The 17,773-nt window shown below is 33.7% G+C and overlaps 2 protein-coding genes across 2 annotated transcripts; one reads left to right on the top strand and one right to left on the bottom strand.

Moving 5' to 3' along the window:
• Positions 1-5,662: 5,662 nt before the first annotated feature.
• Positions 5,663-7,279, bottom strand: LOC108485155 (S-type anion channel SLAH1-like). The gene is made up of 2 exons (XM_017789000.2): positions 6,255-7,279; positions 5,663-6,136 (listed from the first exon to the last, which is right to left on the bottom strand). The coding sequence occupies exons 1-2, from the start codon at positions 7,227-7,229 to the stop codon at positions 5,840-5,842; spliced, it is 1,272 nt and encodes a 423-aa protein (XP_017644489.2). The 5' UTR covers positions 7,230-7,279; the 3' UTR covers positions 5,663-5,839.
• Positions 7,280-14,538: 7,259 nt separating this feature from the next.
• On the top strand, positions 14,539-17,402 carry LOC108485756 (protein SHI RELATED SEQUENCE 5-like). The gene is made up of 2 exons (XM_017789600.2): positions 14,539-16,234; positions 16,721-17,402. The coding sequence occupies exons 1-2, from the start codon at positions 15,661-15,663 to the stop codon at positions 17,083-17,085; spliced, it is 939 nt and encodes a 312-aa protein (XP_017645089.1). The 5' UTR covers positions 14,539-15,660; the 3' UTR covers positions 17,086-17,402.
• The last annotated feature ends 371 nt before the right edge of the window (positions 17,403-17,773 follow it).

A 17,773-nucleotide genomic window follows, 5' to 3' on the forward strand; every position in this document is an offset into this window, starting at 1 on the left:
TACCTTGGAAATTCAGGATATTTTAATAAAATTATATAGGAAAGGTAATATCCCCAGCAAGATGCATTGCGTGCAAATGGATACACCCCGCAGACCTATTACTGAGAAATTACGAAAAAGAGGGAGGCATTTTCGTAAGCTGTCGCGACTCATGACGGCTGACGATGAGGGTAATAAAATGCAGACTTCAAATTTGTATTTCCTGTGGAAGACATGAGATCACCAAAAGCAATAAAATGTGATTGGCGTGAATAAGCCAATAAGCCAGTTTTTCTTATTCATATTGCATGTTCCATCGTCACGTTTTGAACGTTGAACATCCATATAATTAATAACAAACTCGGTTTTTTCTTCATAGAATAGAACTGAAAGATCCAGGGAGCCGCGCTGAGCTGAGACACTAGCAAACAAGGAGTCTACGCTACCCTAGGTTTAGCACTCCCAAGAATTGGTTCAGTTTCTGATTTCTCTTGGGAAACATGGAGAGGACCAACGATTGTTTGCATTGGAATCATGTTGCCGCCGACTCACGCAGGCCTGACTGCAGTCAGCCCAAACACTTTCAGGCCATTAATCCAATCGAATCATGGCCTGCCAATGGGCTTTTATGGTGACGTTGAACACCTTATTTAAACTATAGCAGTTGCAAACCCAGAAAACCTTGGCTGGCTTTTAATTTGCTGTTCCTATCTTTGATTTTCTTATTTTTTCCGCCTTGATAAGGAACAAAATGGTCAAAATATGTGGCTAATCACTATACGTTGACAAGATTTTAAATTTTAGTCTAAAAAATAAATCTTTTCACATTTTTATTTAAAAAAAATTGAATTATTGATGAGATTTTTAAATTGGAAGTTTTAACCTACATAAATTTTATTGGCAAATGTGAACACAGAATTCATGGAAAGGTTTAATTAAGGTTAAAATGGAGAACAGAACAATGTACAAAACAACTAGAAATCGTGTAAATAGACATTCAAGTGTAAAGCCCTAAATAAAAATAAGAAAAATTTGGAATTTTGAACCAAAGTCTTTCGCAAGTTGTACGGATAAATAGGATTGGGACGTCTTGAAAATGAAGTCTCAGAAAGAGAGTTCCGTGGAAAGGCTGCTAAGCTATGAAAGGAAGGTGTTGAGGTTGAGGTTGAGGTTCTTCACACGGACAGACAAGACAACTCTATTCTTTGCTACAGTTGTTGGGGGAAATTTCCTCAACTTAAAAGCTGCTTGACTTCATTCATTGTTGGGGGAAATTTCCTCAACTAACCAACCCCTTTCACAATCAATCTGACTTCCACTGTTTTCTAAATCCTGGTTTAATAACAAGCGACAAAATTTTGATTTTGACATAATATGGATCAGTTGCAAGAACAGACAAGCTTGGAATTATCAGTTTTCAAGATATATCTATTCTACCTAATCTAAACATATCGACGGCTTCATTGGATTAAAATTTTCTTTATTGTGAAGTTCATCTCTGGGCGGATCAATTATAAATTTAACGTTAACATCCTTTGCTTGTCATCTTCTACGAATTCAAATCATACTTATATGCTAGCTGTTCTCCATATCATACAACAGATTATTAGCTGTTTTCCGCATATACATACTAATATTTTTTTTAAAGCCCTCAATGTTTCTTTTCTGTTCTTTAAAAAAAAAAAAAACCCAATATTTTTTTCCCTCGAAAGAAAGACATCTTGTTATAAAAACAATCAAGCACAAAGAGAAAAGTCAAACGAGAGGAAAGAACTAATTTAAATCCAAGTCGAGAGACTTATCCATACACTCGATCTTAAACTTGTCATTCAACGCCCGTCACAATAAAGACATTCAAATTAAGAAAAGGGATAAAGAACTCTAAAAAGTAAAATCCCAAATGGAAAAGCTTGTAAATTAGAGAGTAGCTCGTGCCACAGTGTGTGTCATCTTATTATTGTCTTTTCTCGTCCAAGAAAAAAACAAGTTACAAAATGGAGCTTTAAGCTCCTTACAGTCGGCAACTGCCAATCCGAACTCAGCGATATTCAAACTACGAGTCAAAGCATTAAAAACAGCAAGCGATCCAATTCAATGATAACTAAATCCATACCTTCTTGCTGAAGCCACAAATGAACTTTTTTAACAGCAACAACTTCAGCTAGTCGAGGCTCCAAAAGGACTCACCGATAATTGATCTGTCGTATTCTTATACGTCAAATTTTCAATCTTTTGTTCTATTCAATTTAGTCCCTGTTCTGATATTTAATTTTCAAGCAAAGCATTTCAACTCAATAATCATTAATAACTTATCTCAACATTATCTAATACAAAATGTCATGAATATATAGTAATCAGATTGATCTCGAGTCATACTCGTCTTTCCCATTCCTCTAACATAACATATCCTGAAACTCTACATCCATGGACAGAGGCAACCAAACATGGAGAAAACAATAATTGATAAGGATAAGTCGTAACCAAAGAAAACAAAAGATGTGGGGAAAGACAAAAAGAAAATCCCAATGTTTTAAATCTAATGAGAACCCTAAATTTCATTAGAAAGATTAAGGAATATCGTATTGATGATGTTATTTAATAGGCAAGGATGATAAGTTTTTATCAAAATATGGGGATACGGCATGTAATTTTGTTAAATTTTAAGATCTAATTTTTGCATTTAAAAAAAATGAATATTGATTTTTTTTTCTTTCAAAACCACAAACTTTAGAAAGTTTATTTTCCATCCATCAAAGAGCTAAGGACAAACCTAGATTTTGATATCTTTGAATAAATTGCACAATAGCAACTTAAAATCTTTGAATAAACTTTTTTTATATTTAAATTTATTTAAAGATAGAGACTAAATTTTAAATTTATGTAAAAGATTAAGACTTGTGACATTTTTTAATCTTATTAACCTAAAGAGAGAGAAGATATATATTTGGAATGAATGATTTGGAGGCCATATGTGATAAGTAGGCAGGCAGTAAAAGGTAGGTGATCTCAAAACGCATTTCCATTTATCATATCACCAATCTCCTTCACATAAATTGTACAAAATCACCATTGCTTTATCTTGGGAATTGTTAGGCAGTCAATTGATTTGGTACCTTGTACTTGTCCTTGCGTATACCAAGAAATCGCTTTCAACTTTGAAAATAAGAAAAAAGATGCATTTGTTGCAGCCAGTCAGTATACATTCCAACGATAAGTGGCAAACGTCAAAGCACAAGTTGCTAAAGCATCAATGTTAATGCAAGAGGAAAATTTGAATTGTTACTCTCACAAACTGTGAGCGACTTGTACACCTACATTATTAACTTATCCAAAAATCTCATATTAGGGGTTAGCGTTCGATCGAATCGAATCGAATCGAATGAAAAAATTTCGAGTCAATCGAGTTGATGAATCATATTTTCTCATTCTAATTTGACTTGAAATTTTCTCGAATCGAGTTGAGTGACATTGTATTCGAATCGAATTGAATCGAATATATTTGTTCAAGTTAAATTTAAAAAATAATTTTAGGTTCTTGTAACCACTGTCACCCATCGTAATAAAATTTGTCTACCGTAATCAATTTTTTTATTAACTTTCATCACCTCATAATTTATTTATTAATCTTTTATATACGAGTTAGCTTCTTTGCTTGCTTAGTTGTTTCAATTATCTTCATATTCTTGTCACTCTATATTTTAGAATTAAAAATATATTAAATGTAAAATGTGATTTTTAATAAAAGTTATTTTAAAGATAAAATGTGAAATTGATACTAATATAAAATTTTAACACGAATATTTTTTGGCATCATTAATAATTCAATTTTAATATAAGTATTCAATATGACTAAACAATTTAATAATATAAATAATATAAATATGTGAAATTTAATTTAATAATATAAATAGTAGATATAAATAAAATTATTTTTTTGAACAAAAGATATAAATAAAATTATTACTATTGATGTTTAGGATTTTTTGGATAATTTTGATTTTTTTTAGAGTAATGAGTGAGAAGTAAAATTTAGGGAAAATAAAAAGTTTTGGAGAGTAAAAGTTTAAGGGAAAGTAAATGGGGGGAGTAAAATTTTGGAGAGAAAATATTAAAAAAAATATAAGGGGGATGGGTTTGGGGTAGATGGGGCTGGGATGGGAAGGAAGTAAAAGTTTTAAGGGGAAAGTGGGAAGGAGTAAAATTTTAGGGGGAAAATAAAAAGTTTTGAGGGTTTTTGGGAGTAAAATTTTGAGGAAAAGTAAATGGGAGAGTTAAATTTTAGATTTTGGGTAGATGGGGGTTGAGATAGGAGGGGAGTAAAAGTTTTGGGGAGAAAGTGGAAAGGAGTAAAAGTTTTGAGGGAAAAATAAAAAGGTTTGGAAGTTTGGGATAAAATATTATAATTTGATATTCGAATTATTAAAGTTATTCGAATTCGAAAACTTAACTTGATTCGAACTCGAAATTTAAAAAAAAATTTAATTAACTCGAAAAACTTGATTAACTCAAATAACTCAATTCATTTAACTTTAAATTTAAATTTTTTTTATTTTTTCGAGTCGAATTGAATTTTACTTACCCTTATCCCCTCGATTGTTCACTTTCATCCTATACTTATCATTTTTTTTTTCTCTCCAAATTGATAAAGAGGTAGTAATTTGAGACAAAAAGTTATCAATGCTGACAAGCGCACTTTATATCTACTAGACCAACTGTGAGAGTACTGTGAACCAATTGAATTATATTAAAATGTGTAGTGGAGGTGATGGATAACCCTAAGAGATCTCGCCCATAAGTTAAACCTTTTATCTTTTTCGGACTAGAAATGCAAATGGAAATGTTGTGTGGATTGCTTCGAAAAGTCTATGATATGCTTCTCACTAAAAAGTAGCAAAATTTTCTTAGATTCGTTGGCAGACTTGGAACTTTAGCCATATTCAATATGACATTCAATGGGCAATCCAAATTTTCAATGGTAAAACCTTTTTGATTAGGTTTACCTGGACAGCATCTATCTACCACAATCTTTTAAGTTCTTCTAGGATGGAAAATGACCGGTATGAGGGGCAAGAACCAGAAGCAATTCAGCCGCTATATTTTTTTTATCTCAATACATGATTAAAACAAATAGAATCAAAATTAGTTTGTGATGCAATATCTCCAACAACCACAAAAACACCCCAAGCTTCCTCTCAACATTCTCATGGCTTTTAAACAATCAAATTCAATAATGATATCTTGCTAACCTAACCTAATTGCAAGAGTTTTTAGTCACAAATGTCTTTAATGATCATGCTTGTGCATTAATATCATCAATAATGTCGTCATTACTATCTCTCACAACAGCCACAAGTCCCATCATATTAAAATCGCCAATAACTGAAGAGTTACAGTTAATGTTGATGACATTAGGTGGAGGAAGAAACCATTGTGTAGAGTTGAAGTTCTTTTGATATATTCAGAAAATTTCACAATATCTCTTCCTATCTCCTGTATTTGGTGGAAGATAAATGCGATGAAGCATTGAGGGAAAACCCAAGAGATTCTTTTAATTGATTGCTGCACAGTGCAAGTTTGTAGTGTAAATATCATTATTATAGATGTAAATAATTGTCTTTGTAGAATGTGGGGTAGAAGACAAAATTGAAAATGTATGGCTACACTATAAGTACTTTGTATCATGTTTTCTTTTCGATTTCGTATACAAATTCAATTATTAAAAATAATAAAACGGGTAACTCAACATCTAAGATGTACATCATCTTTTATGTAATAAATAAATTAAATTTCTCAAATAAGAGATGAGAGAGCATTTACCATACGTATATACAATTGTTTTATACATAATCTTTTAATCTAATTAAACACTTGCTGTAGTTGTTGAATTGCTGCGTAGTGTTGGCAAACTTGAAATAGGATCGGAATTGTGGGGTAAGACCAATATGTGGGTGTTGAGCAGAGTGAAAATGATCAAACCAACGGAGACGATGACAGAAGATGTTAAAAGAAGAAGCATTAGGAGATTTGCAGCGTCGCTTTTCACTTCTTCTGCATATTCCATTGAAGCCAGAGCCAGCACTGACAAGGGAAACGAGAAAGCCCACCACGCCACATTGAACCTTCTCATTGATCTCTTAAACAGTGTCGGCCTCAAAACCTGTCCCAGTGCCACTATTACTATTAGACAAAACAAAACCATGTTTTAAAGCTTCAAGCTGTGCCATTATCTTAATGACTTAATTGACAGTAACTTTTAGCATATATTAATTAATTACCAGTGACATGAAGAGGAAGAGCGAGAGAAAGAAGAGCATTTTTGAAGCAGTATCAAAAGAACCAGCGATAGATTGCCAAGCCAAGCTCGCCATGCTTGGTGCTGCGAAGTACAAGAACAAAGCCGGCCTTAACATCGTTGGAAGGAGGTCGGTGCCTGAAAAACGCTGGTATAGCGTCACGAAAAGCACCAAATAATGCACCATCCCTACTGAGAAAAAGCAAATGGCACTCTCATTCCACCCCATATTTGCCGCCGCTTGTGCACCGACCAGGTTCGCTATAACTGACAAATGACTCGTCCGATTTGCAATCGCTGACAAAATCTTTTTGCCCTTAGTAAACCATTGGCCATAGATTTTAACGTCGAGCACCACGATAGGAACCGCAAAAACCAACCAGAGAACTACGTATGAGTATGGATTGTTGAAGCAAAAGAAGGGTGCTGATTGAAGCAAAAGAAGCCAAGAAATGGATGGAGCAAATAGGTAGTTGACCCCTACATCGTGCAAGAACTCGTCTTTCACCATCTTGAAGTAAAATAAACACCTCAAAAGGTAAAGAATGGAAAGCAAAACAAGGGTAACGAGTGCGAAAGACCAGAGTAGAGTAAAAGCTCTGGGATGAAACGTATGGAGGGCAAGTCTAAAAGTGCTTTTATTATCGGTTGGCCCTATTAACGTCTTCCATAATAAAGCTTGGCCACCCAAAGATAGGCTTACCCTAAAATAACCAGCATGGAATTTGGTTAAGACGGTGGTGAATGATTCCTTGATACGCCGAGCAACAATGGTTGAGAGGCTGCTACATTGAATTTGATGGGTAGAATCGATGCTGCTGATGTGGGATACAGTACTGTCTACTACGAGCTGAAGCACGGTTTGAGATGTTACGATGGCCATTAGCATAAAATGTAGGTGAGTAAACTTTGTTTTCTGATGAACTATGAGTTTGAAGAGATTTTTCTTGGTTAGCATGGTGATTTATAGGGGTTGAGCAAAGGCGAAGTACACAGTAAAGCATTAAAAATGTTGGGAAATATACTAAGTACTGCCTTGACTATAATTAGGGGATATATATGCAAACTGTTGCAGGTCAAACAGCACAACTGTAGTTAGGGGACATCAAAGTGCAAATTGCTAATTAAAGCAAAGCGGTCAAATTTGGATTGTAATACTAACACTTCTTTTTCCCCTCAGAAAATGACAAGGGAAGATGCGTTTATCACTTATCAAAAATGTCTGTTAAATGGACCCTTTTTCTCCATTTCCGTCTTGAATATTTTTAATGTATACCATGAATGTACTGTCCACTTGACACTAGGGATAGAGACGAATTTAGGGCCGGAATAAGAAATCTTTTTAAGGTCGAAATTAAATTATATATTTTATGATAATAAAATATAATTTTATCATTTTATAATATATATCTTTATCATTTTAATAGAAAATTTTTATAATTTTTGGAGGGATTAAAGTGTAATTTTATTATTATTAATTTAAAATTTTATAAATTATAAAAATTAAAATTAAAATTTACTATTTTAGACGAGCTATGTGCTGGTTCTCTACTAAGCTCCTCAACTGGACGGAACCTATAGAATTTGTAAGAAATGAAGTCATTTGCTTTAAAAGAGCGACGGATTTAGGGTTTGGAGAATATAATAATTTAGGTTAACAGCATATTCTCTCAACACTTGAGCCCGCCATGCAAGAGCGAACCTACCATTAGAAGCCCAATTTATTGAAATAAAAAACCGGAGACGAATGAAATATTGTTCCAACAGTGGAGGCCCATGGGATACTGGATTTTGCTTTTCGGAGTGGAGTAAATGTTGGGTGTTCCCACCGTTCCTTGAGAATATCAACTTGTAAAAAATTTTAAAGTGTTGGGTTTTTAAAACTTAAAAGGAACCATCGTAACAAATAGCAAGTAACAGTATCGGCTTTTCTTAAAGAAGAAAAGACCTTTTGGGGAAATGAGAGAGAAAAAAAAAACAAGAAGTTTCTTTTGTGAGGCATCTGTGGTTAAGAGGCAAGCGGTTTTAGGTTTGTGTCAAAAGGTTAAAGTAGTAGGCACGTGATAAGGAGTTTTGTAACCTCCCTCTGAGACAAATATGTCATGCAATGCCTATTTACTCAAATAATAATATGCTTAAAGGGCAAAAACCTAATGCCCTATACATTTCGACCCTATAAATCCTCTCAATCATGTCCATCACATGCAAAAGCCCAGTGGGTCCACTCTAACCCCATTCCCTCCCAACCCTATTGTTTTGAACCCACTCTAACGCTATGTTTGATGGATAATTAGTAAAAGAAAAGAAAGAAAAAAGAAAAAGGGTTTTAAAAGAAATGAAATAAGGCATCTTTTCCCTTATTTAAAATGTTTGATAAAAAGGAAAGGAAAGGAAATAAATGTTGGTCTTTATAGTTTGGGTAAAAAGAGAAAAGAAAACTATGCATTTTAATGAATATTATTTTAAAAATATAGGAAACAACAAAAAATCCAGTACTAGTTAATTGCAAGGTTGAAAGGCAAAACTCTCATCACGGTTATACTTAAATTGGCATGAAATGCTCACTTGTACTGAACTTGGAGGGAAAGAAATAAGAAATTGTTTAGAAATCGAAGGAAAACAGAATTAGAGTTGCTTGTCTTACATATACTGTAAATATTACTCTTTGTATAGCTTGAGATATTAAGAGTTAGGAATTAAACGTTTACAGATGATGTATTCTTTTTCTCCATACATTCTGCCTTGTCTGGTTTAATGAAATTAAAGCTTATAAAAAGAACAACAAAAAATAAGTAGAATAATTTTGCTATAATTTTCAATGTCAACTACGTGAAGTATATGAGTTTACAAAAGCAATAGTTATTTTGATGAATATGAAATGGTAATACTGATATTCAGATTTGATTTTTTTTTTTTTTGAAGTTTAATTTCCTCTATTTTTCTATGATTTGCAGTTATGAAAAAGTTGAATGGTATTTAAATATATATATATTTAAAAGCATCCCATTTTCTTTTAATTTAATTAAAACGTTATTGAAATAAAAGGAGGTTTCCTATTTTTCCTGCTTAATTCCCTCAATTTAAACATAGCGTAAACGTTCGAAAATCTTCCAAATCCCGATGTCAAAAATTGTACAATTGTACGTAGATGAATGTGAACGCAAATTTCAAGTTTTACCTAACCATGTTAGACGAAAGGGTTTTAAAAAAAATATACGTATTTTCAAAGGTCTTGAAACCAGAAGGACGTTGTATGATATAACAAAGAGTAGTGGGTGGATAAAGGCTATGACTCTATATACCTATATCTCCCCACCCACTGCACTTTAAAAACCTTCACCTAAATTGTACGCAGTGTCTCCTCTGGCCCTCCTTTGTGGTTGAGCTGGGCGACATTGGTTAAGGCTAGGTAGGGTGGGGCTCAGCTGTGCCTGTGTGCGTGTGTGATTTGGAGACGGACCCCTACATGTACCCTGAATAGGAGAGTTTAGTAGCCGGCTTGGGGTCCCCGCTTCACTCCTTTGCAGGTAGTTTCTAAAGGCATTCTTCGGCTACTACTACTACTATCTTTTATGCCCATCTTTTCATTAATCCCTCTCTGAATTTGTATCTATATATGCAAAATCGCGTGAACCTTTTTAGGACTGAATAATAAAGAATCATGTAGAAAACGTTATATTGAAAAAAACATATATAATGATGCCATATCTCTTTAAAGTATACAAAAACAGTGATAAATTGACACTTGATGACACAGAGATTCACTTATAGAAGTTTTTTATTCCATTTTAATGATGTTATAAATAATTATTCTGTCAATTAAAAGGACATTTGATAAGAGAAGTTTTTACCTTAATGCCAATAATATTATAAATAATTATTTTGTTCACAATGAAGTAAAAATTAAAATTTAGTAATTGATTTGAGTATGGTTATTTATTATATCATTTTAAACTGTTTTTGTATAAATTTTTTTACGATGGATAGGATAATAATCCTACTTATTATTATGGCAAAGGTAATGCAATTTTAATTTGCAAGATATGGTGGCTAGGCCAGACCTAACACATGGATTGGAGAACGTGTAATGAAGAGAGATTAAAGGTTCAGGAGAAACAAAAGCAGCCAGGGCCTGCACTAAATCACCTGAATGCAGAAACAAACCCCACAATTGGCTTTTCAATAAAGGGGACCTAAGGGTTTCAAACTTTCAAGCAGTCTTAATATGCAGCTCTTTTCATATATTCCCTTCCCTTGAATCTTCATTGGAAATTAAAACTGTGAAAGGTTTCGTATGTATTACTATATATTCTTGTTCATAAAAGGCTCACTGAACTCGTCCCCAAAAAACAATTTTTGATTCGATGAAATTTTTTTCCCATCTACTTAACGACATAGTTGGCAGGCATCATCTGGCCATTGATGGAAAGGCTATAGTTTGACGTGACTTCACACAACCCCTTGTAAATTATCCCTGTTTTCTTTTTTGAAAATTTTGATTTCCAGGGTCAAGGAAATGTTCAAATCCCACCCAGAAATCTAGTGAAATTAGGGTTATTATAGTTCTGTTTTGATGACTGATATAATAGGTCTTTCGTAGGTCATATGGTTCAATCTTTTGTACAACAAAAATTTTGGCTTTGATGAACAGTACAACACTTTTGTCTTTCTCTTTTTAAAGGACGGAAAGCTAATGATTAGTAATGAGAGTTAAAAAAAAGAAAAAAGAGCATATAGAGAAAAAACTACAAACAAATTATAGTCATTCGCTAAATGGATGGCTAAGCTTATTAGCTTTGTCGAGTTCATGATGAAATGAGATGACTAGTTCCAAACCCATGAGAGGGGAAAAAAAAGGAATCGTAATGAAACATCACTTTAAGTCATCTAATCTTAGATCTGTCATTAAAATATCTCTAAAAAATTATGCCGAAAGTAATTGTGTTTATGACCCCTAAACGTGCAATTTCACTGCATCCATCGAACATTAGATGCACAATTTCGTATTATTGAAAAAAGTCGACAAGTTCCAACTCGGGACAATTGCACCTTAATGTAATAATGTCAAATTACAAATAAATAAAGTGTTCGAGGCGGGAAACGCTTGGCCCTGAGAGAGTCAACCAACCAGGAGAAAGCAAAGCAAAGCAAAGCGCAGGGCTCGAGAGGCAAAGACACAGACACAATTATTGAGACCCTCACACATCATTCAATCTTCCAATTAAAACCCATCTCTCTTTTTTGTTTTTATCTTTTTGTTGGTCGCTCTCTCTCTCTCTCTCTCTCTCGGCATCCCCTTTTTATCTTTAAGTTATGTCATATATCCCCATTTTGGCATTGAGTTCACTTTAACGACGGATGGTTTACTCAAATTCTACAGCCGTTTAACTTTCACTCAATTTGAGGAAAATGGGTGTTGATCATTATCTGCAACTCAAATTTTGATGCTCTATTATTCTTCCCACTATCTCTGCCTTTTATCAAATCAAAATCTCGGTGCTGGTTTAAATTAAAAAGATGTGTGGAATACTAAGTTATAAAAAAAAAACTCTAAAGGTCTTCTTCCTCTAATTTGAATCCATAAATATTTGGTATCCTAAAATATAATCATGAAAGATAAGTTTGATTGACAAGACTCAAATTAGGGAAAATGTTCAAGATCCGACAGGGCCTTTTTCTTTTTTGTTTTTTCATCAGGCTTTTCCATATTTTTAATTTACACCATACGCATTTATGTGAATAAAGAAAATTACCTCTTTATGGTATAACATTTTATTGAAAATTTTAATAAAATATATAAAAAAAAAAAGAAAAGAAATCGCAATCTAGCAATAAAGGTGAGAGAAGAAAGGATGGTAAGAAGTGTTGCTTTGGAACCTAATGCAATACAAGTTGCAGATAAAAATGTTGTACTTTAATGGCTCAATGAAGTCCAAAGCACTTTTTTTGGAACAATGAGTTAAAATCATTAATTACCCAACTCTTAATCCTATTAAAGAATTACATTACAACTTCCCGGGTAAGCATGATGTAATAACCAAGTCTTAAATTTTCTTTAATTAAACATAAAACCATCAAATCCCCCACCATGCAATGCAACAAGAAATAACCTAATTTCCCAACTAGTTTAGTGATGTGAATGTTCCATCAAAGCTTTATTTAGAACAAAATTAGTAAATTACATGCAAGATAAGAAAAAAAAAAATGTCGAAAACAAAGCATATTTAAAGAGGAACAAAAAAAAAAAAGCTAGCTAGGTTCCTCAAAATTTGCATGAGCATGGTGCTTACATAAAACCAGACAGACCTTTTCCTTTTGCAAGACAAAGACTCATTTAATTCCAAAAGAAGGAAGAAAAAAGAAGGTAGCTTTCATCGTACCTCGAAGAAGGATATATAGTAAGTCATAGTAGTGGTTGTTTTCATTCATGTCCAGAAAAAGGCAAAATTTAGGGTCCCTAGTTTTAAAAATCATGAGCAGATCAGCTTCAGCCTTAATATATTTCATCAAAGTTAGGAGCTCCATGTCTGCTACTATATATATATTCTAATAAACAATCTAATCGACTATATTAGCATTAGTCAACAGTAAAGGCACAAAAAAAAAAAAAAAGGGTTCATCGCCTCGGGCCCCTAATTACTATCGGCATTAAATTTAATCGACCTTTTTTGGGGATTAATTAGTAATAATCATGATTACTTTATCATAGCAAAAGTTTGATTAGGCATGGCAAAGCCTGTTTTGTCCAGCGGCTGTGATTGTAGGGTTGGGACTAACCTAAGCCGCCGTCCGTCTGGTTAATAATCATAATTATAATTTATTAATTTAAAAGTTAATTAATGTCTGATGAGAAAAAAAAATAATTGCAATCAATTCATTTTTTATTGAATTCAGTAAAAGAATGTATCAGACGTAAAAAGAAAACCAAAAAATTGGTAATAGTTTAATTCCGCAAATAAAATTTTATAAATAATATTAATATATTATCACGTATATTTTATTTTTTATATTATATTATATTTTCTTGTATTCATTTTCCCCATAAATATGAGCTAAGTGTAAGAATTATTAATATACATTAATCAATGGTCGAGGTTCGATCCTTATCTTGAATATAAAATAGTTTTAAAACTGTAACTAATATTTATTCTTTTAATAAACCAATAAAATACAAAAATTAATTATTAATTTCATTCTAATAGATACATTAAAAATAAATAGAAAATATTAAAATCCAGTAATTAGTGGCCACTAATTTCACGCGGTTTACACGTGATTGTTTGTTTACAGAAACCTTCTGTTTTTTATGAAAGATTATAAGTTAACTTTTGTCTTTTGGTCATGAAGTCATTTTCTAGTTAGGCTTGATCTTGATTTTCTAAAATTTTCTTATTTATCCTTTAATCTATGTACGTGATAGGTGTACTCATTAATTAAATTTAAAAGCTAGCCCATTTTTTTCACCTCTACTAATATCAACTCATGAATTAGTCAAATATATATTCAATTAATCAATTTAATTTAAAATTATAATGTAATAACAAATTACGTAACACTGACTATGCGTATGAAGAAAAAATTATTAAATTAGATATATTTATTTGTCAAAATTAAAATTATAAACACTCTCTTGAGGCATTAACAAACGGTGAGATACAAATTAAAATTACACTTTAATTTAAAAATATTATAATTCAATTTCTGTTCCTAAAAAATTAATTTTACTCTTGCAAGGTTTAAACCTTGGTATTTTGTTTTTCAATAGTTTCTCTTAAAGAGATAATATATAGATATATGTATATATATATATATATATTTCTGTTGTTACATTCCTCTCTTTTCCATTCAATCAATCAAATCAAATATGAAGATTGAAAACTTTTAAGTCACATGAAAGATAACCCAAATAATAATGACAATTAAACCAGTTGTGTTATATTATTTTTATTATTACTATTCATGCTTAGAGTTACTCTTTTTTAATTATGCATACAGTTACTTTGATATTTCTTAATAGTATTCTTAAATAAACATATTCTTATATTCTTATATTTTTGGCAATTAATATTTTCTTATTATTCATGCATGTAGCCACATTGGTATTTCTTAAGGTAAACATAGCATCAAAGGTGTTAACCTATATTTTATCAAATGGAATTGTAGTTTTTTTTTTTTTTCATTATTCGTTTATATAAAAATAAATTGATTTTGGGGTCAAATGGTAAATGATTACATGAAGAATTTTAAGAAGAATACGAGGGTTTCACGGAAAATAAAATACCCGCACGGGACATATGCAGACACGGAAATTTTGCATACTAACAAGATCTCATTACAGAACATTTTTTCGCCGTTGGATTCTACATCACTGACAGATGTTATGTGAAAGTAATCCATGGTTTTTTTTTCTTTTCTGCTTTTCTTTTTTAGTTAAGAAATAGATTGCTTGTTATATGAGAAGATTAAAGGGGCAAAAAAGAGAGTGTGAGAAGGGGTGAAAATCAATCTAATTACAAGGACGGTCAGATAAAGTACTAGCGGGTTTTCCGGTGCAAGGACGAATAAGGAAAAGCTGATGCTGTGCCACGTGGGGAGAATAGGGAACGTACGATGGACATGCAACGGCGGAGATTCAAACCTTTAGTTGATTAGATTCATTGAAACTGGAAGTGAACTGTAGACTGTAGAGAAGTGCCCAGAGACATATATTTTCTTGCATTTTTGTGTTTTTTTATTTTCTTTTCTTCTATATCTCTCTCTCTTTTCTCACTTGCATTACTCAACAAAAACCAAAGATTTATAGCAAGTTGTTCTTTTTGTTAGAATTTAGACAGAAATAGAGGAGTGGGCAAGTTTTGTAATAAATGAGCTGAGATGTAGGAGAGAGCAGGGTGCAGTTCTCGTGGCGGCGTTGCAGGGGCTCTAATTCCGTGCCATTATTGCTGGGAATTGAAGGGAGAGAGGAGGGGGTGGGAGTGAGATAAGTCCAGGGAAACCATCGTCGTTTGTTTTTATTACCCTAAAAGTTTCTAACCTCAAAAGTCGAAAAAAAAAAAAACCCAAAGATCACAAAAGAAATTAAAACAGGCCCTTGTATTAAATTCTAGTAATTGAGGGGGAGGGGAGAGGGGTAGATATAGCAGAAATAGCAAAGATCGGGTCAAAACAAAAAAAAAACACCTACAAACATTCACAGACTAACAGTGGGCTTTAAAAACTGACCAGAAAAAGCTTCCACAGTTGAAACCCATAAAGACCCCAAGGAAAATCCAACCAGCTCATCACACTAGTGTGATCTGGCGGTGGAGGGTGTGGGGTACTAAATAGGGTGTTTCTGCTATGGATTTTTGGTCAAAATTGAGATTGGTTTCAGCTTTTGGGTGCAACAAATGGCTGGCTTCTTCTATCTAGGTGGACGTGAAGGAGCTGCTTCAAGCAAACAAGAAGGGGAAGATAAAGAAGAGAACCTTTATTTTTACAGAAACGAGGAGATCTACAACAAAGGGTTTGAGATATGGCCTCAGTATTATTACCAACAGCAAAACGTCAACAATTTGTCGTTTGGAGCGGGTCCTAGTCGAAGAACAACCGGCTTTAATCTCTCCGATGAGTCGTCTTCGAGATCAGCAGGGTTCACGGTTATGAGACAAGGAGGTATGAACTGTCAAGATTGTGGTAACCAAGCTAAGAAAGATTGTGCGCATTTGAGATGCCGGACCTGTTGCAAGAGCCGAGGGTTTCAGTGCCAAACTCACGTTAAGAGTACATGGGTTCCTGCTGCTAAAAGGCGAGAGAGGCAGCAACAACTCGCAGCTTTGCAACAAACACAACAGCAGCAGCAGCAGCAGCAAAATCAACAACAAGAACACCAACAACTGTTTAGAGGAGACAATCCCAAAAGGCAGAGAGATAATCATGGTTCTCCCTCTCTTGCCTGCACTCGTTTATCCCCCACCACGTCAGGTAAAGTCGTACTAGTTCACAATACAAAGACAATTCCAAAAGACACCCCCCGCCCCAAAAAAAAAGCAAGAAAAAAACATCAATGCAAGTTTTTTGGATTCTTTTGAAATGAAACCATGAAAAGGTCTATGATGGAGAATTTTCAAGAACCGCGTATTTGCAAACATAGACAAAAGTTTAATTTGGTAAGATGTTGAGGAATTCCAATGACTTCCAGCAGTACCTAGTGCCCCAACAAGACCGTATCATTTGCGTGTGAGCAAGTCCACCTCCATAGTCACCCAACCAACTGCTTTTCCTTTTCTTTTTTCTCCTTTTTCCCATTAATTCTGCCACTGTTTGCTGGTAAAACTGACGAAATCTCCCATAAAAATCGGGAAAAATTTTCAAACAAATCTTCTTTTGTTACTTTTCCAGTTTAGTAAGTATGATTATTAATATTATTATCGTTATTATTTTTGTATGCTGTTGAACTTTGAAAATTAGGGTTGGAACTGGGCCAATTCCCTCCCGAAGTTAGTTCTCCAGCAGTGTTCCGCTGTGTAAAAGTAAGCGCTATGGACGACGTAGAGGGGGAGTTTGCATATCAAACGGCTGTAAACATCGCAGGTCATGTATTCAAGGGAATTCTCTACGATCGAGGCCCTGAAATTCGTTATACTAGTGGAGGTGAAAGCTCTCAGCAACTCAATCTCATCACAACTGCTTCCACTACTGCAGCAGCTGCTACAACGACAACAGCAGCTACTTCCAGCAATCCAGGCACAAGTATGATTGACCCTTCCCTTTATCCAGCTCCACTTAATGCTTTCATTGCCGGTACGCAATTCTTCCCACCTCCAAGGTCTTGATTTACAGGCATGTCTCCAATTGTTCCACTCTCCACACTGATCTCTATAGGAGCTGTTCCCTTTCTTTTAGCAAAAAACTTCCATTTGTCAGAAACGACTCTAGATTGCTGGACTTTAGTTCTCATTTTTATTTGTGGTCCTTTTTGTTTTTTTAAATTATCTAGTATGTCAAACCTTAATTAACACCCACCGAAGAGCATTGTAATTGAAATGAGAATTTAAACTTTTGAGGATGGATATGAATATTGGGGGAGGGCGTTGGTTGATTTTTGTGTTCGAATTTCAATTCAGATTTCCAGTGCTTTTGTTATTCTTCCCATCGATATTAGCCCTTTGTTTTTCGATTTGAGCGCACTTAATGTAGCATGTGGATGTGCGCTTTTTTGGGTGTGAATTATTTTTTTGTTTCTTAGTGTATATTTGGAATTTGGTTGGTTTTGAACTCGAAGCCGCTTTTCCCCATTTATTCGTCTGCGTGCCGGATGGAAATGGGACGAGAAAATTAGGTTTCGTGTTCGGCTAACCAAAGAATTTTAATGCCTCCTTTTTCTTCAATTTTTAAATCTCTCAAAACGTTTACTGGAAAGAGAGAGAGAAAGAAAAAAAAAAGAAAAAAAAAGAAAGGAAGCCGAGCCCATGAACCAGCTTTACAAGTCTTTCATGCATTGGCAAATGAAAATCCTGGCAA

The sequence above is a fragment of the Gossypium arboreum genome, chromosome 5, assembly GCF_025698485.1.
Source record: "Gossypium arboreum isolate Shixiya-1 chromosome 5, ASM2569848v2, whole genome shotgun sequence".
NCBI lineage: Eukaryota > Viridiplantae > Streptophyta > Magnoliopsida > Malvales > Malvaceae > Gossypium > Gossypium arboreum.

What these genes read in the sequence shown, in the direction of transcription:
- LOC108485155 (XM_017789000.2), bottom strand. Translation starts at nt 7,229, where the DNA reads ATGCTAACCAAGAAAAATCTCTTCAAACTCATAGTTCATCAGAAAACA. An exon ending in TCTTCCTCTTCATGTCACTG is followed by an intron (nt 6,137 to 6,254) that starts GTAATTAATTAA and finishes GCACTGGGACAG; the next exon opens with GTTTTGAGGCCGACACTGTT.
- LOC108485756 (XM_017789600.2), top strand. Translation starts at nt 15,661, where the DNA reads ATGGCTGGCTTCTTCTATCTAGGTGGACGTGAAGGAGCTGCTTCAAGC. An exon ending in TTTATCCCCCACCACGTCAG is followed by an intron (nt 16,235 to 16,720) that starts GTAAAGTCGTAC and finishes TTTGAAAATTAG; the next exon opens with GGTTGGAACTGGGCCAATTC.